Below are 18,914 nucleotides of genomic sequence, written 5' to 3' on the forward strand. Positions count from 1 at the left end.
GGGGAGCTGCCTCCTCTGAGCCCCACAACCGCCTGGGAGGAGGTGGCAATTTTCCCACCTGATGAAGGAGGAACCGGGGCCCAGAGGTGGGGAGGACGTGCCCAGAGCCCCACAGGAGCCCCACTGCTTCCACACTTCAGTGGAATCCAGCCAGCTTGGCCTCTCCCAAGCGTGCTCTTCCCCATTCCTCATGGCAGCTGGCCCAGAGCAGGTGCCCAGGACTCCGGCAGGGAAAAGGGGAGGGAGGGCTGTGATGAGTTCCTCAGCAGGACCCTGGAGGCGGGTCAGAGACGGGTGGAACCTCCGGCCACCTCACACGACACCCCCCATCACCCTGACTCTGGCCTCACCACCCCTCATGTGGACACTACTCCAGGCCCCCGTTTTCTGACCCCTCCTTCCTCTATAGCCCACGCCCCCAGGCTCCCCGTGCCCCAGAGGACAGAGCCAGAGGCCCCTCTGTCTGGTCCCTCAGCCCTGACGTTCCATTCCCAACCCCCACACTGGCCCCAGATGGGACAAGGGCTGCAATGAGGGTAAGGAGGCAGAGAACATGGGAGACACGCTCTGGCTTCTTTATTGGGCAAAGTCTTAGAGACTCTGCAAGGCACGGAGCCCAGGGAGGGGACAGGGCGCCCAGAGGATGCGATCAGTAAAACCTGCGTCTCAGTGCTTGGTATCCTGTCATGGTGAGTGCTCCCGCTCTCTGAGCAGTTCTGAGGACTTCTCTCCTTTAGGACCCTCTCCTGGGGAGCCTGGGAACAAGGAGACTTTTTTCCCTAAGAAGGTGAGGATGGGTGACTGGGCACAAGGGGAATGAAGAAGCAGCCCGTGGTCTGGGACAGCTGAGGGTGGGGCTCAGGCGTGGGCCTGAAGCTCCGCCTCCCTGAAGGCACTAAGAATAAGGAACCCAGCTCAGGGGCAAGTGCTGGAGGTAGGGCTGGGGCTCAGCCTGGCTGACTGAGGCCTGAGGCACCGGGGGTTGGCTGCAAGGGACGGCCTCAGCTGAAGTCACGGTTAGGCAGGAGGAGAGGGGCTACCAGGGTCCACAGGTAGAGAAGCAGCCCCGCCCAGCTGGCACAGATCTTCACCCACACGGCGGTCCAGGTGCTGACCATCTTCTGGGTCTCACCGGGTCTGGAAGCAGACAGCAGATCCCCGTGAGCCTGGCCCTGCCCTAGGACCTCATTCCTGGCTGTGACCTTATCATAGTGTTCTGACCTCTGACTCAGCTTGGCTCGTATTCTGTTAACTCTAGTCCCTGTCTCTGCTATTTTTGACCCTTGGCCTTAAGACCCTAGACAAAGTTCTTGACCTTGTACCACAGACCTGACCCTAACCTCAGTTCCAACCTTGACCTCATTCCTAGACTTCATTATTGTGACCTGGCTCCTAGTCTCTGACTTTGGGACACTAGAGCTCCAGACCTTAGACCTGACATCTCACCCTGACCCTCAACCTTATAACCCCTCCCTGACCCCTGCTCTCATGACCACATTTCTGATACCTTTGACCTCAAGTCTGACCCTGACTCTGCAACCCCAGTCCTGGCCCCTGACCTTGTTACTCTGATCTTAGCTCCTTGACCTGGCAACTTCAATCCTGGCTTTATGGCCTCCTAACCCCAGTTTTAACCAAATGACCAAATCTGTGACTTGATATGGCCCCGATCCCAACTTTTACTTCACGACTCCTATTCTTGACCCCGTGTCTTGGATTGGGACCTCCACACCCTAATCCTAACCCTCCAACCATGAATCTTAGGTCGATATGACCCCAAATCCAAATCACCGCGGCTGACCTGTAAACCCAGTCTTTCTTGCACAGGCCCAGCTCCACCTCCCGTGAGCCCTTCTTTTCAGGCACTCAGTGAAAGCACCAGCAGCTGAGCAGACTAAGGCATTGGCAGGCAAACTGGGCCACAGATAGACTCCATGGAGGGTTCTAGATCGACACCTTCATGCCCAAGCCTGGAGCAGGCTCAGGAAAACCCCAGGGAGGGGCCAGAGGGGAGGAGATGTGTGACACACCCCCCCCAGACACTGAGGGCTCCGTCCATGGCCAGCCAGGCCGCACACACCTGTACCAGTTCGTAAGCGTCATCATGATGTGCAGCGAGGCGAGCAGCAGGCAGAAGTGGAAAAAGGAGTAGCTGTAGGTGACGCCGTCCTGCTCATTGTCACAGGCCCGGCCCTCACAGGCCTGCTGCTGCTGCGTGGCCTCCAGGACGGGCGGGCACTCCTCCGTCCGCATCAGGCTGTTCACCTGCTGGTGGTCCGAAGAGCGCAGACTGCGGGGCGAGGAAGAAGGACGGCAGTTAGGGCTGTGGCTGCCGAGGAGGGGCAGGTGGGCAGTGCCAGGGGACCTCATGAGCCATGGCATTGGGCGTAATAACAATGGGCACGATGGTCCCAGGGCCTTGAGGGCCAGTGACCTGGTGGTTAGGTCCTGGGCGCAGGAGTTAACAAACTGCGGTGTGATCCCCACTCCTTGTGTGATCCAGAGCAAGACACTTAACCTCTCTGAGCCTCGGATTCCTTGTCTATAAAATCAGGGACAACAGTGCCTCCCTCACAGCGTTGCTAGGAGTAAAGGGAATAATGATGTAAAGCCACTAGCACTGTGCCTGGCACAGAGTATAAACTAAATAAGTGCTCACTATTGTTCTGGTTGCTCACGTGCCACTTCCCTTAATATGTATTGAGTGCCTAGTGCTGCAAATGACCATGTCAGGTACTACATTCATTAATAATGTTAGTAATTAATAATGCTCATTTGCTATTAAGTTTGTTTTCCTTTCATTAGTTTTAGGTAAGTAGTTTTACTACTTTTGCTTACCCTTTCTTCATGTTTATAACTTAAAAAATAATAGTAATTATTTTCGGTCACTGCTTTTCTATAATGAGATCTTGATGTACTTAACAGTATTTGATAATGTAGGACACATATACAAGTTTGAAAATGCAACTCGTATTTTGGAAAAAGGTGAAAGGAGACCTGGGTTGCAGCCCCACCCCATCGAATTGAGGTCACCCCTTGCAGAGCTGCAGCTGACCCCAATCATCAAAAACTGTGGTGATGTCTAACGCACGTGATCCCAGATCTGGGCAATCTCGCTGGGGTGAAAGCCATCATCAGTGGTCCCTGCCTTCCTGGCTGTTTATGCTTCTTGGCTCCCTGTGTCTTCAGAGCTGTGCTAAGAACACACAGGCCCCCACCTGGGCTCTCAGACATGCATGTATAAGAAGCAGTAGGAAGCATAGCTTTGTGCCTGGATGGGGTAGGGAGAGCAAGAGACCTGGGGGCAGGGAAAGTGTGCTCAAGAATCAAGACCACCGTGTGCTCATGGCCTCAGACAAGTGGCTGCTCCTCACTGAGTCTCAGTCTCCACACCTGTAAAATGGAGGTGATATGGGCCTTTCCAGATTGAAAAAGGAATCAAATGAGGTGACAAAGAAGAGAGATGTGTATGGACGTCCCAGACTTGACTTATGAGAAAATGTTTTGAAAAAGGCCAAAACAAAACAAAATGGGAAACAGCCTCAGAACGTTCTAGCCCAGAGGCCTGGAGGCAGGCGTGGTGCTCCCAGAGGAGCAGAGCAGAGGTTCCCTCCAGGGAGTAAAGAACAGACAAAGAAAGTGGTGCCTGGAGAAATGCTGGGCCACAGGGAGGCAATAATGAGTCTGCCAGATCCAGTGTAAACAAAATTATACTCAAGATTACCATCTAGTGCTGTTTACAAAACAGCCACTCACAGCCACCCCACTGTGCAAATGTTCAGTTATTTTCAATAATAGCAAATGCTTATTTGGTGCATAGTACTTATCAAACTCTTTTCTAAGGGCCTTATACATAGTAATTCATCTATAACCCTTCAACAATTCAGGTACTATTTTTAGTCCTATTTTTCAGATAAGGAAACTGAGGCACAAAGTTAAGTGACTCGCCCAAGATCACACTGCTGGTAAGTGGCAGTGCCGGGTTCAAACGCAGGCTCCAGAGTCCACACCGATAAGCACTTGTGAAGATGCTCCTTTAAAAAAAGTTGTCCAGCGATCTTAAGTATGAGTGCTCTCTCTCGGGTGACATTGTGGGGTCACAGCCACCCTGGGCATTGGAGGTTACTGACAAGGAAACTGAAGCTCAGAAAGATGACGCCACTTATGCCAAGGCCACACAGCAGGTGAGTGACAGAGCCTGTACCCGCTGGCCCCAGTCCAGGCTTCTTGCCTGACCCCAGTCTTCCTGTACCCAACTGAGCTGGGCACAGGGCAGCCCAGTGTGCAGGAAAGGGCCCTGGGCCAGGAGGCAAGCTTCAGCCCCACCTCGGCTACCCAGTCACACTGTGCCCTCTGAAGGACTCAGTTTCCCCACTAGCACAATGCAAGGGCTGGACATGCTGTTTCCAGCCTGGTGTCTCGGCTCCCACATCCTCCTCTCACTTCCAGCTCCAGGCCCCCAGTCATGATCCCTCCCCAGAAACCAAAGCCCTGCTGTACCTGATGAAGAGGGTGCACAGGAGAAAGACGATGAGACCCACAATGCTCGGCGCATCCCACCACTGGGTCACGTAGCCCTCGGTGCCTGCCAGGACCGTCCCATTAGTCAGCAGGTGGGGGTTGCATTTCTGGTCTGGGAATAAAAGCATGGTTACCCTCAGCCCATGCAGGCCAGGTCTAAGTAGTCACATAGCCCTGAGGACAGGCAGAGAGCCAACCCAAATGGACAGACGCACAACCCACCACCCAAATCCCAGTGACAGACTGCACTTAGCAGGCGAAGCAACAGACAGCTCTAGGAACAGATGGGATCCCCTCACTTCCCCGACGGACTGAGTCTCCGAATGACCTGGGGCTTGGATGTCACCTGTGAGGGTCCCCAGCTCCCCAGAGGGCTGTTGTTGGCCCAAGAACAGGCCAGGCCTTTACTCACCAGGGACATTGGACAGGGCCAACCAGGTGACAAACATGGTGTAGAGTGTGACGGCAGAGGCCTGCAGCAGACCTGAGTTGGGCTGGGCCTCCTGGCAAGAGCACTCCATCAGTAGGACCCCTGCCAGACCCGGGGAAACCCCCTCCCACTCAGCCCACTCATACCCAACCAGGGGACCTCAGAAACCCCCACAGCCCTATGGCCACCCACCCCACCCCTTTTGGGAAAACACACCACCACCCACCTCACCCACCCAAAGGTAGAGTCCTAATTCTGTCTCATAACAGATTATCCCTACGATCCTCTGCTGAGAACCCCTCACGTGGCATCTCTTCACACTCTGAATTAAAGCCCTTCCTAGTTTGTCCCACCTGACCCACCCACACCCCCTGCTCCTCCTTGCTGACTACACCCAGCCTCAGTGGCCTCCTTGCTGTCCGTGGAACATGCGAAACCCTCTCCCGCCTCCGGGCCTTGGTACTCGTGGCCTCTCTCTGACATGCTCCTCCCCATATCTCCGCACGGGCAGCCCCTCTTTAGCACTCGGCCTCAGCCCAAACAGGACCCCCAAGAAGGCCCTGAAAATCTTGACTACAGCAGCCCAGGCCCTGCCTACCTTTTAACCCACCCCTTCTTATATTTCCCACATAACACTCATCTACAATTACCTGACTTAGCCTAGTCTCCCATTGGTTATTCTTCCCTACCCTTCACCACACACACACACTTGAAAATATGAATCTAAATTCTATCATTAACAGCACAGGCTCTGGAGCCAGTCTGCCCGGGTTCAAATCCCAGCTCTACCCCTTACTAGCTGTGTGAGCTTAGGCAAGTCTCTTTACTCCTCCAAGCCTGTTTCCTCATCTGTAAAGTGGGGACAATGATGGTGCCAGAACTAAATGACATGATAGGTGCCCTTAAGTATTAGCTACCATTATTATTATCTTCCTCCTCTCCCTCGCAGCTGTATCCTCAACATCGAGGAGAGTGCCTGGTAAACAGTAGGTGCTCAAGAGGTATTTGCTGAATGAATACTGATTGCTGGGTGACCTGGGACAGGGCTATCATCCTCTCCGGGCTTCAGTTTTTTCAATGGGAAATTCATACTCTGACCAGAAGGGAGATTCCCAACTTTTCTGCTAACGATCCCCAAAGGCTACTACACTACCTTTGAAACCCCTGGTGGGCTGAGAATCCCAAACTGGGAAGCACCACTGGACTCAGAAGGCTTTCGTTCTGAAGAACAAACAATTACTTGGGAGCCCCACCCATTATCCCAGACTGCCTGGGATTGGAAACTGGTGCTGCCCCTTCCAACACCACTTCTTTAGGTGTCTAAGAATCATCAGTGACACTCGCTGATGTTTTCCTGATTGACATAAAAACAACAATGACAACAACAATGTGTGACGGATATCTCCATGCCAGGCACTGCTCAAAGTATTCGAAAAATAGGATCTGAATCCTAAGAATAACTCCAACTAGTAGGTATTATATTCCTTATTTTACATTGGAAAAGAGGAGCAGAGGTTAAGGCACTTTCCCAGCACGTAGACGTGAGAGCCAGGACTCTGCCCCAGGGAAGCTGACTGGGGAGCACACAGTCTTAGCCCAAGCCTCTGTGACAGACAGCCCTGTCCCAGGACTCCAAGATTCCCACCAGGTGTGCCACACACAAGGGGCTTGGTTTCCGGCCGGGCAGAGGCAGAGACTGTCAGGCTCACCTGGACCTTGGGCAGGACGGCAATGATGGAGACGCAGAAACAGAGAATGAGGTTGAGGCTGATGAAGACCTTGCCCTCGTAGCAGGCGCTGGGCTGGGTGTAGTAGATGAAGAACAGGGTCACAGCCGCGATAGACAGCGAATAGAAGAGGAGGGTGAAGAAGGAGAGGCCTGGGCAGGAGGGCGGCAAGCAGGGGGGTCAGGAGGCACAGGGGGTCTTGAGGGACCCCCGCTCCCTCAGAGGGCTTGTCAGGCAGCCCTCCTGTCGTGGGCCTCGGCTTCCTCGTCCAAGGAATGATGTCAGTGTCTCCTGAACTTCCATCATTCACCAAGACCTTTGTGAGTTTTTGCCCCATCCTGCACTGACATGATTCGCTTGCCGTAAGGCAACCGTAAATATAAATACAATGAATACAAAATAGTCGATTGAAAAGTGAACCCGATGTGTAGTAATCTGCTGACGCTCTGCTCTCTCTGTGGGAGAGACCAGCAAGCTTACAGAGAGGTGTGAAAACCAAACCAGCACCTCAGGGAGCCTTTCTTCTGGGGGATTCAGAAGAACTGAAAGAGAATTCAACAGGGACCCATTCTGCCACTGGGGTTTCAATGACCAAGTGTCATTTGAAGTTTGGTCTGCGCTGGCTGTGCATGCCCCGTTCTGTAGGAAACGTTCTGTAGGAAACTCCCAGGCCTCTCCAGTTCTGCTCTGCTCTGATTCCCCGAAGTCACCCTGGAATCAGCTGCCCCTGCCCACACAAACCCCCTTCCCTCCAGCTGCCTTGGACGGTTCAATTCCTGCACTGAGGCAGAGAGGGCTGCTTGAGATGCCCTCCAGTCTTTCATCCAGCTTCAGGGACCCCCCCAGATCCGTCCGCACGGGGCCGGTGGGTGGCACTGACCTGCATACCAGGCACGGGAGTCACGCTCCTCGGCCCTGCCCAGCCACCGCTGGTTCCAGGAGTGCGCAAAGTCGATGACCAGCACCAGCTGGATGAGGATGAAGAGGAAGGATCCCACGACGCCAAAGTAGAACCAGACTGAGTGGGAGAGGGGAGTGAGGCGAGCAGGGCCGGCCATGGGGCAGAAGCCTGAGCACCACGGCCCCCAGAAATCTTGGGGCAGGGATACTCCCGTGAACTCCTCCTCACACACACATTTATTCATTCAACCATCATTTGTGCCATGCCCTGCTCTGGGGACACTGAGAAGTAGCAAGTCCCTGCCCTCAGAGAGCCCCTAGCCATACATAGGGACACAGTGTGGCAGGGAATGAGTCAGGAGCAAGTGGGTTCCCCCGCCGCCAAGTTGTCCAAAGGCCATATGGCCAAGTACCAGAGTGTGGTCTCCTAAGTGGGAGCTGAGGACCCAGCCAGCAGCTTGGGGTCTGTGGGCCAGAGCGAAGAGCAGCCCCCACCCTCTCCTGGCAGCCCCAGTCCTTCCCCACCAAGACCACTTACTGTTGGAAAAGGAGCCGTTGGGGATGTAGAAGGCGCCCACAGTGATACCCACGAAGACCAGGAACTTAAAGAACCAAAAGCTGTGGGGTGGGGGTGGGGGTAAGACAGACAAGAAAGCTGAGCAGGGCTGGAGGAACAGGCCTGACCCCCAGAACCCACCCCACCCCCCAAAGATCAGGTACTGGGAGAGGTGAAGAGGGACTTTCTGATGGTCCGATGGGCACAACAAAGTCTGTCCTGGTCCTAGAAAAAAAGCCCTGAAGGGCAGAAGGAAGGACGAAGTAGGGATGAAGGTGGTCACCTGGGTTCTAGCCCCACCTGTATCGCTAAAGTGCTGTGTGGCCTTAGGCATGTTGCTGCCCTATCTGAGCTTTATTTCCTCATCTGAAAAACAGGAATAACTAATCGAGCTGACCTTGGTGCTGTGCCCTCCTGGCTTCGGTAGCTCCTGAGTCTAAGGGTAGGGTCTGCAGATGTCTGGAGACAGGCTGGGGAGGGAGAAACCACTGCGGGACGGTCCCGGTTGCAGGCAGGGCCCTCCCCTCACCCATTCTGGATGGCAGCCCTGGGGTCCCGGCTGCTGTGCACACACATCATGAGCAGGGTGAAGAGGAAGAAAAAGGCTGCCGTCGCAAAACACATGCGGTAGACAGCACGGTGGCCCAACAGGGAGCCACAGTCGATGTGGTTCCGTAGGACGGCAGGGGTCCCGGCCCCCTCCTCACACACCCAGGGCAGCTGTGGAGACAGACAGAGCAGCTTGAGGGCCCCATCCCACCCAGAACCCTGGGCCTGATTCTGCCAAGACCTGCCAGGAGAGAGGCTCTCCCAGCAGGGGCTCGGCCAGGAGGGGAGCCCGAGCCACCCGCCTCCATCTCCACTGCCACCCACCTTTGGGGCTGAAGTCCTAGGACTAGGTCCCTCTCCCTCTCTGCCCCAAGACAGATGGTCCATCCAATTACATCTTGTTACTGTTTATTTTCCTGTTATCATACCCACAGCCTCAGGAATGCATGGCACTGTCTAAAGCAGGATTTCCCAAAGTGCTCTTCACCTACACCGGAGTCCCCCGAGATTCTGGGGGGAAACCAAGATTCTGAGGTCTAGTTCTGTAGGAGAGGTCTGAGACTCTGCATTTCTAGCACACTCCCCTGGGAATTCATACATTTATACACTCTGAAGCTAAGTGTCACAACCACTAGCCTAAATGTCCCACTGGGTCTGTGCCAGAAGATGAAGGAAAGAGTGGGGACCCCCAAACAGGGAGACCTTGCCTGGGCCACCATCTTAGGAGCAATAATGATTAATACGATTTTCCAAGGCGACCACGGCTTATGAGAAACAAGAATCCCCCTGCAAGGCTCCAACCTTCCTCCCCACATGAAGAAACGCACAAGACCACTCCTGCCCACCTGTTCGTGATCAGATGGGACCGAAAGCCTGGGCCCCTAGCAGCTGAGCCCTCACCAGAGGCCAGGGCCTCGCAGGCTGCTTCCTCTGCCCACCTCTACCCCCACCCCACCCGAGCCCCCACCCTCTGGGGCTACTCACATTGTGGAGCTGACTTTCCACTCCAGGACTCAACATGATAATGGACACCAGCACCCCCAGGAAGAGGAAGGCCGTGAAGATGAGGCGGCTGATGGTGGAGTTTCGGCTGGAAGGGCAGCAGCCACACAGGACGCAGGGGGCAGAACCGCAGAGGCAGGACGCCTGTGGGGAGGGCAGGGATGACCCCCTGAATCTCTGCCCCACCTCCCCTTCCACCCCAAGCACGCAGCCGCCACCACTGCCCCTTCGATGCCTCCAAATCTGTACTGAACCTGCCTATCATGCATCAGGCAAATGTGATCACACTTAACTTTCGAGCCGACGGGGGAGGCTGAGGAAACGAAGCCTTGATGAGGCTGGGTCCCACAGGGTCCCACAGCCAGCAAGCAACAGAACCCAGATTCAAACCTGGATTGATCTCAGGTGTTACTGAGGCCTCCGCGAGAGAGAGCTGGGTCACACTGTTCCTTACTTAACGGGGAGCAGAGTAGTGGGGGAAAGAATCCAGAAGGCCAGCTCCATCACTGATGAGCGCTGATCTTATACAACTCATTCAGCTTCTCTGGACCTCAGTCCCCTTCCATAAAATAGGAATCATCAGGGTACATACTTCACACACGGCAGTTGGGAGAATGAAATAGAAGTTTTAAATTGTAACCTCTTCAGACTCCCTTTGCTCTTCTCTGCTTTGTCTTTCTCCATAGGACTTACTACACGTCATCTGCTAAGATTTCTCTTTTACGTATGCTTGTCTGCCTCCCGTTTCAAGCATGTAAGCTCCCCCAGGGCAGGAATTTGTGTCTGTTTTTCACACTGTGTGTTCCCATAAATTGGAACAGTGCTTGGCGTATAGTAGGAGTTCAGTGGAATGTAAAGAGTTTGGCAGAGCACCAAACACACGTTAAGACCTCAGGAAACAGTAAGCACATGATAAACGTCTGTCGAATGAATGGAATGAACTGTGAGTGACTGGGATTTCCCACTCTGGGGCTGGGCCAGTTTTGGACAGCAGTGGCAGTCTAGCCCTTTCCCTGTCCGTGCTCCTCTGTCCAAGCTGGCATCAGCTCCTTCCCTCCCTGGGGCTGGCGCACCACTCATAGCTGGCACTCTGAAATGAGACTGACCCCTCCGGGAATTGGGTCTACAGCCCAGCCTTTTGAGGAACCAGGCCTATATCCAGATTCATCTGGTAAATTGTTTATGGTCTCTGAAACAGCCCCAACTCCTCACCCAGGTATTTAAGAAACTGGAGAGCAAGAAAGACACAGGCCCCGCCCTTGTGAAGTTTCAGGACAGGAAAGACACTTAACAAATCATTACATCCATTATGGTAAGTGCTAAGAAAACACGCATGCTGCAATGGGAGTAACTGACGGGGCCTAATGTAGATTGGGGGTGACACATCCCTTCCCTGAAGAAGTGACATTTAGGCTGAGTGCTAAAAACAAGGATGCACTCTTCTGACCAAGGGGAAGAAAACGTGTTCCTGAGGGAACAGAGCCTGAGGAAGCTCTGGGGTGGGCAGAAGTTGGGCAATGGAGGAACGGAAAGAAGGACCTTGTGGCCAAAGCTTCATGACAGGCGGGCCAGTGGTAAGTGGTGAGGTTGGCCAGGCTGGCAGGGCCTGGCAGCACACGCAGGACTCTGGTGTTTGTCTTCACGGCAATGGGCATCCACTCAGGGGTTTAAAGCCAGGAGGCACCGAAACAGCCTTACACTGAAGGATCAGTTGCATGGAGAACAGGCTGAAAGGGGCCCTTGCTCTTCTGAGACCCCCCACCCTGCTCTCTGGACTGGTCACAAGGCACACAGCACACTCTGCTTGAGGTGTAGCTGCCTTCTGGTCTTCCCTTCACGTCTCTCCCAGACTGGAAATGCCCCTGGAAATGCTCTTGCTCTCTAAGCCGCAAAGCCAAGGACATAGAGGCTAAATGAAATGCTTGCAGAATGAAATTCTCCCTCATGGTCCAAATCGTAAGAGTCCACCCATCAAGCAACTGATGGTTGCATCTTGCAGCCCCACCCCAAGCCCTGACTCCTATCCATGGCCATCTTTTGGGAGGCGAGGAGATAAACGAATGCCAGAAAAGTGTTTTGTAAACCATACAGCACATTCTGCTTATCAGACAGAGAAGGCTATTAGTCTCACTTGACAGATGAGGAAACTAAGATTAAGAGAGGTTAAGAAACTTGCCAGATACAGAAACTAATAAAGTAGTCTCTAAATAATGGGGAAAAAAGAAAGAAACTTGCCAGAAATCACACAGCAAGGGGACAGCAGTGCTGAGATTCAAGTAATCATAGTGATAGCTTCCCTTAATGAAGAGTTACGCAGTCCCGGGCACAGCACCTTATCGACATGACGCCTCAGTGACACTATGAAGTAAGTGTGTTGTAACCTCCCATTTACAAATGGGGAAACTGAGGCTCAGAGAGGTGACACGACCAAGGTCACATAGCAAGGAAGCGGAGGAGCTGGGATTCAGCTCAGGTCTGTCTGGCACCAAGGGCCCACTAACTCATCGATGATAGTCTGGTTTAATTTCAAACCAGTGATAAAAAAAAAAAATTCCTTCGATGCCAGAGAAAACCAACAGGCACTGATCTCAGGAACCAGATGCCTAAGTGCAGGGGCAGGCCCAGCTCTGGCTGGTTACCATTTCAACTGGAGACATTGGAGACACAAGAAAATCTCGCTGCCATCAGGGAGCCTGAGCTTTCAACTCACTCTGGTTTTGGGTTTTTGAAGATCAAAATCCAAGTGTTCCTGATACCTGAAACCTCAGGATTTCCAAGGGCCTGGCCGATAGCCAGAGACACCAGGTCAGGGAGAGAAAAACACTTGCCAGCCCCCAGCTGCTTGCAGAGCGTGTCATCCTTGGCAACATATATTCTGACCCAGTCGCTCCACTCTGGGGATCTCTCCTACAAGAACCTCTTCCTACAGAAGTACCAGCCTGTGGGAGAAAGGGTAGGCATGCGCGCACACGTACACTCAGAAGTCCGTTTGTGGAAATAATAGGGGGAAATTGAAAATAAATGACCAGCAATGCGTCGTGGTACTCCCTTAGAGGGCTCCCTCTGTTGAGTGGAGCCGATGTGAAGGTAACACTTAGATGGTACAATTAAATTATACCCCAATACAGTTGACTTTATTATTTAAAAAATAAAAATTTCAATTAAGAAAAAAACTAAAGTAGGCACAAAGCTTTAGGTTTTATGAACTTATTAGACTCTCAAGAGACTACAAATGAGGTACATGGCCAAGGGCCTGTGGTGGCCCATTTACTCCAGGGATGGTATAGAGGCAGGAAAGATGAAAGTCACGAGGCTGCAAAGTGACCTGGACTAACGCTTATGAAGCAATGTGCAAAGCCAAGGCAGACTATACCACCTCCCCTACTAGGATTACATCCCCCACCGGCACCACATACACTTAGGGGAAAGGCAGCAATGGAAAAGCACCAGAACACCAAGAGTGGCTGAATCCTCGCACCAGCCAGGTGCTCGGAATGGAGAACTCAGAACGTAGGAAGCCCTCAGTCTTACAGTCTTCCAGCTGCAAGGTTCCTTGGCATTCAACCAGTCCAACCCCACTCTAGGAAGAATCACAGGAAGGCAGCCGCCCATCCTCTGCTGCTTGTACACTGTGATTAGCAAGGAGCTCACTACCTCCCAAGGCAAGCTAAACGGTTCTGGAGTCATGCATGCTTCAGTGTGACGGAAACAGGCTGTCACTAGGTGATTCACACTCCCTCTTGGTTGCCCCTTACAGCCAGGGACATAGGTTCTTAAAACCATTCCTGGGGCACTGGGTGGGTGGGGGAGGTAGCTGAGGGGTGGGATCACAGTTTAAAGCTGTTTTATTTCAAACAAACTGGCCCTCCACTTCTGGGTATTAGTCAAAAGAACTGAAAGCAGACTGAAACAGATATTTGTACACCCATGTTCATAGCAGCGTTATTCACAGTAGCTAAAAGATGGAAGCAACCCAAGTGTCCACTCACCGTGAATAAACAAAATGTGGTATAGCCATATGATGGAATATTATTCAGCCTTAACAAGGAAGGAAATTCTCACATGTGCTACAACACGGATGAACCTTGAGGATGTTGTGTTAATTCAAGTGAGCCAAAACTTGAATTGAACAAAAATCTAAACACAGTATGATTCCACTTATGTAGGACTAAGTAGAATGGTAGTTACCAGGCGCTGGGGGAGGGGAATGGGGAATTATTATTTAATGGGTAAGGAGTTTCAGTTTGAGGAAAGATGAAAAAAATCTGGAGATGGATGGTGGTGGATGGTTGCACACCAATGTGAAGTGTACTTACTGTCACTGAACTGTACACTTAAATGGTTAAAATGTACATTTCACGTTATGTATATTTTACTGCAATAAAAAAAGGAGGGGGCAGAAAGTTTTCAAGGAAGAGTAGGAAGTTAGCTGAAGGAAGAAGGGAAGGGTATTCCTACAAAAGGAATAACACATGCAAAGCTGTGAGGAACATTGTATTTTCAGGGTAGCTGGGCCATAAAAGAAGCTAGAATGGTGATAGAAGTGATGGCCTAGGACCCTGCAGGTTATGCCAAGGAGTCTGGATTTCATCCTGAAAGCAGTGGGAACTATTGCTAAAGAAGAGGTATCAGGGGGTGGCAGGTTAGCTCAGTTGGTTAGAGTGTGGTGTTGATAACAGCAAGGTTCAATCCCCGCATGGGCCACTGTGAGCTGTACCCTTCTTAAAAAATAAAAAAAAATTTTTTTTCTCAAAAAAAAAGAAGAGGTACCAGATTTTCATTTTAGAAATATCCCTTGGCCACAGAATGGAAGACAAATCAAGGCAGAGGTGTGCAGTACCTTTGGGAATGGGGGAAAGAGTCAGGGGTTGTTTTCAATAATCCAAAGAACTGATACCAAGGAAAAGTCAGATTCTAGAATTCTCATTGTGTGCTTTAGCCAAGAACATTTACTCCACTCATTGGGATTGATAGCGTTAGGGTTGTATTTGGTAGATATCCATTTTTAATATATGTATGTCATGTTTCCTAAAATAAATTACAAGCTCCTTGAAGACTAAAAAAAAAATAAAATAGTAAATTTTATGTTATGTGTATTTTGCCACAACTAAACAACAAAAAACTGGTCCCAGCAAGGATGGGAGGCACCTTGCAGACTTCATGAACAACTTCTTAATGGCCTGAGCTAGCCTCGGACTACGCAAAATACAGGAGAGAAGAGGTCAGCCCCAAACTACTCAAGCACACTTACTTCCCCTATGCAATGCCAAGAACAGAGGGCCTATAGTCTTGGCTCTGTCACCAACTTGCAGTATGACCCTAGACAAGTGGTTTCCCCTCCGTGGAACTCAGTTTCCTCATCCATAAAATGGGTTCCTGGGCAGGATAGTAAAATGGCTCAGGGCCCAGGCTCTATGAACAGCCCTGGGTCCCACCGGCTTCACCACTTCCTTGAATGTGGTCTAGAACAATGCACCAATCTGGGGTGTTTACAGAGTGGCTATTGCATGCCAGCTTTGTAATAAATATGTTGGCGTGTTCACCTCAGTCCCATTTAATCCTCACAATGTGCTAAGAGGAAGGTATCCTTGTTCTCTCCACTGTGCAGACAAGGAGAGAGGGGAAGAGACTGCCCATGGTCACGCAGCTGAGAAGAGGCCACGCCAGGATCTGAGTCCCATCATTCTGACCCAAAGGCCTTGCACATGCCCTCGCCGGTAGAAGGCCCTCCCTAAATATTTGCTCACCGTGTGCTGCCTTGCCTGGTGATTCCCATCCCCTGTGGACCAATCTTACTTCCTCCAGGACTCACCTTCAGCCCAGTACAAATGCTGACAGAGAGCCAAGCTGGGCAGATGTAAATGAGTCATGCTGGAAGGGTACACAAGTCTTCCCCACCGACCCATGGTTCCCCGCTAAGATGCCTGGAAACCCCTATTGGAACTTCACTTCTGTGGAGAAAATTTCCGTTGAAATAGGTTGTTATTGGTGTCTAGTACCGCCCAACTGTACCACTTAATTCTGTGTGGCTGTAGGGAAATCACCTTCCCTCTCTGATCTAGTTTCTTCATCTGTGAAATGAGAATAATATGAACTGTCATTGAGGTCACTGTGAAGATTAAATGAAAGGAAAAACTCATATATAAAATGCTCATTACAGTGCTGAGCCTGTGCCACCACTGGACAGCTCTGGGCTGAGTGCTGGGCCGATAGTAAGGACGCAGTAAATGGTGGCTATTGTTGGTATCATTATCTGTAAAATAAGATAACTATGTCACAGGGCTAAGAAGGGAACCAATGAAATGGCATGGGTGAGGGGCTCAGCACAGCACCTGGCATGCAGTAGGTGCACAGTAAATGTCAGAAGTCAGAACCCCACAGGGAGGCCACTGAAAGGAGATCCCTTCCAAATATTAGATATTCAATAAGTGAAATTATCGGTTCTACCCTGGGTCAGCCCTGTCCCTCAGGCATCCAGGATGTCGGGAAGAAGGAAAGGTATGGGAAGAAGCCTGGACCAGAAGTCAGTTCAGTTCCCGGTCCTTTCATTGTACAACCTTAGGCAAGTCAGCGAACCTCTCTGGACGGCAGTTTCCTGATCTAGAAATTGAGGGTTTGTGCAGGCCTGTCAGGTGCCTCTGGCCTCAACAGATTCTATGACTCAGATACCAGAACTTGGCTCCAGAGGAAATTAACCCCCACCTTTCCATAGACAATATGGAGTACGCACTATATGCCAGTAATTGGGCAGGGCACTTTTTAATCTTCCCAACAGCATTATGAGGGAGGCAGATGGGCAGACAGAGGCAAAGGGGTTGGCAGCTCTCCCCTCAGCACCCTCTCCTCCCCAGGCCAGCTCAGCCAAATGGAATTCCGAGGAGGCTCTCCCATTGGAGCAAGAAGCAAAGCTTCCGGGCCAGAGACCCAGCCCCAACCTTGATTTCACTGGGCAGGGAAGGATCTCAGGGACCAGCTCTTGAGTCCTCCTCCTGCACATGTGTGTGCGCACACACGCGCGCACACACACACACACACACACTTCACAGATGGGGAACTAGAGGCCCACAGAGGACAAGAGACTGTCCAGGGACCCACTGTACAGCTTCTCTGCAAATACCATTCTCAGAAAATGGCTGTAAAGTAAATGTCTAGATCCCCCAACTGCCCGCCTTTACATCCCCATCTTGACACACACACACACACACCAGGGACAAAGGAAATCAAGTCGTGAGATTCAGCAGCCACCAGACCCCCCTCTTCCTTTCTGCTCCTCTTTGTGTGGGGCAGAGGGGGAGGGGACTGCCTGAATGAACTTGGATTTAATGCGGGGGAAATGGAGGAGGAGGAGAAGGGGCCTCCCAGCCGGGGTCTGGCCGAAGCTCCTCCCCTCCTCCCCGATGCTGGCTGCAGCCCCAAAACAGGCAGGCTGCCCCCCAGGCTCCTGAGCCCAAGCGACCAGGTACTCCCTCCCCCCACACACACTCCAACGTCTCTCAATTCCTGGATCTTCCAACCCAGAGTTGGGCCGGGGTGGTGGCGGCAACCAGCACGGACCTCATTCAAGGGCGTCTTAGAAAGGCAGACGGGGGCTTCCTCCCTACTCCCCTGTTTTGGCTCTGGAGCCCAAAGGGAAAGGGTCTCCCCAGACCTTGGAAAAGTGCCCAGGAGTTAGCCTGAGCCAGGCTTGCACGAAGCAGACAAGGACGGAGTGAGATGACAGACCGACAAACGACGAACTGTAGAGACAGATAATGACATATAGCGAAGCCACCGACGGACAAAGACAGTAGGAGAAACCAATGTACAGAGACAGACATCAGACAAATACAAATGAACAAACTGAGGCAGACGGGCAGGAACGGACAGATTGACAAAGGAACAGAGAAGGACCCACGGCAAAGAGGGACAGGGAGCAGGCAGGCCACACAAAGAGTCAGCGCGTCCGGGAGGGAAACGAGAAGGGCGCACGGCGAGGGCTGCTCCAAGTTGGGCGAGGTGGGGCCGGAGCGCCCACCGACACCCCGGGCCCGGGGCTTCAGTCGCCCCAACTCCCGGAAGGGGAGTCCGTGGAGCGCACTCCCCTCCCCCGTCCCGGCGCGCCCCAGCCCCTCCCCCGCGGTAACCCGAGCTCCGGACAGCAACTGTCCCGGGCGCCCGCGGCCCCGGGCTGGGGGGCGGGGGGGCTCCGAGTGACAGGGGACCCAGGGGAGCGGAGGCGGGGTGCGGGCCCAGAAAGACAAGTTTGGAGGAAGGAAAAAGAAGAAACTGGAGGAAGAAGACAGGACAAAAGTCAGCAGGCGGGGCGCGGCGGGCGCCGGGGTGGGGACTCACGCAGCTGAGCAGGGAGCAGGCGCCCAGGCAGGCCCCCATGGCGGCGGCGGCGCGGGTGCCGGCGCGGGGCGCGGGGCGCGGGGCTCAGCAGAGGGGCGCGGGCGGCGGGATCCTGCCTGGCTGGGGGCGCCCCGGCCTGGCCCCGCCTTAGGGCCCGCTGGCCCCGCCCCGGCCCCGCCCCACCTGCCAGAGCCGCTCGCCGCTTTCCGGCCGCGCTCAGGGCCTCCCGGGACTCACCTGGGGCAGGTGCGCCTGGCGGGACCCGTAGGGAAAGTGGGTGGAGCGAGGATTCCTGCAGCTGCGCCAGCGGCGCAACCCTACTGGACTCTGGCCGGGGCTCGTGGCCTGGTCCCAAGTGAGGATTTGGAAATACCAAGACCTGGGTTCGAGTTCCAACGAGGCCACAGTGTGAACTCACAACACTGTTTCCCCCGCACCGGTCAGAAGCCAAGAGTTGGTCATCCCTGACTCCCCATGCTTGGCGCAGAGTCTCTGCCCAATACACAGGTGTTGAAGGATGAATGATGGGGTAAAGAAACAAACAAGTCACTTCACCATCTGTAAAGTAAGGATACCTACTTCATATGGCTGTTACAACACAGTAGATGCTCGACAAATGTGAGCTCCCTGTCGTCCCTGTTTCATCTCAGGCCCCAGCCGCGCACTCTTTCAGGGGCCCTCCCCTCCATCCACCTGTTCCTCAAGCGCTACTGACTCCGATCTTGAGCCACAACTTGTTGGGTGGCTCATCCCCAGGATGCCCAAACACTAGCCCCCAGCTCAGGAGGTCAGAAAGGGTGCGTGGGTCGCATTCCGGGCGGACTGTCCAGTTCCACAGGGGTAGATGGGAGAGACCCAGAAGTGGGCTCTGTAATTACTGAAGGTTCACCTAAACAGA

At 53.0% G+C, this 18,914-nt stretch overlaps 1 protein-coding gene across 2 annotated transcripts; it reads right to left on the bottom strand.

The window, feature by feature from the left end:
• Positions 1-551: 551 nt before the first annotated feature.
• Positions 552-18,264, bottom strand: SERINC2 (serine incorporator 2). 2 transcript variants are annotated; one of them, XM_081057175.1, is made up of 10 exons: positions 18,254-18,264; positions 9,668-9,829; positions 8,664-8,854; positions 8,117-8,196; positions 7,559-7,696; positions 6,661-6,830; positions 4,934-5,024; positions 4,501-4,633; positions 2,081-2,290; positions 552-1,137 (listed from the first exon to the last, which is right to left on the bottom strand). In XM_081057175.1, exons 2-10 carry the CDS (start codon positions 9,701-9,703, stop codon positions 1,002-1,004), a joined length of 1,185 nt encoding a protein of 394 aa, XP_080913301.1. In that variant the 5' UTR covers positions 9,704-9,829; positions 18,254-18,264; the 3' UTR covers positions 552-1,001. The 2 variants fall into 2 exon arrangements, with proteins under 2 accessions (XP_080913301.1, XP_080913300.1); XM_081057174.1 differs by lacking the exon at positions 18,254-18,264 and adding an exon at positions 18,017-18,172.
• Between the last annotated feature and the right edge of the window lie 650 nt (positions 18,265-18,914).

This window comes from Rhinolophus hipposideros (genome assembly GCF_964194185.1).
Source record: "Rhinolophus hipposideros genome assembly, chromosome: 8".
Classification (NCBI taxonomy): Eukaryota; Metazoa; Chordata; class Mammalia; order Chiroptera; family Rhinolophidae; genus Rhinolophus; species Rhinolophus hipposideros.

Bases quoted from the DNA above. Each gene is read 5' to 3' on its own strand.
- SERINC2 (XM_081057174.1), bottom strand. From the start codon at position 18,055: ATGGGGGCCTGCCTGGGCGCCTGCTCCCTGCTCAGCTGC. The intron at 6,831-7,558 runs GTCAGTGCCACC...CCTCCTGCCCAG, and splicing joins CTCCCGTGCCTGGTATGCAG to GCCTCTCCTTCTTCACCCTC. The intron at 5,025-6,660 runs GTGAGCCTGACA...TGCTCTTGCCAG, and splicing joins CCGTCCTGCCCAAGGTCCAG to GAGGCCCAGCCCAACTCAGG.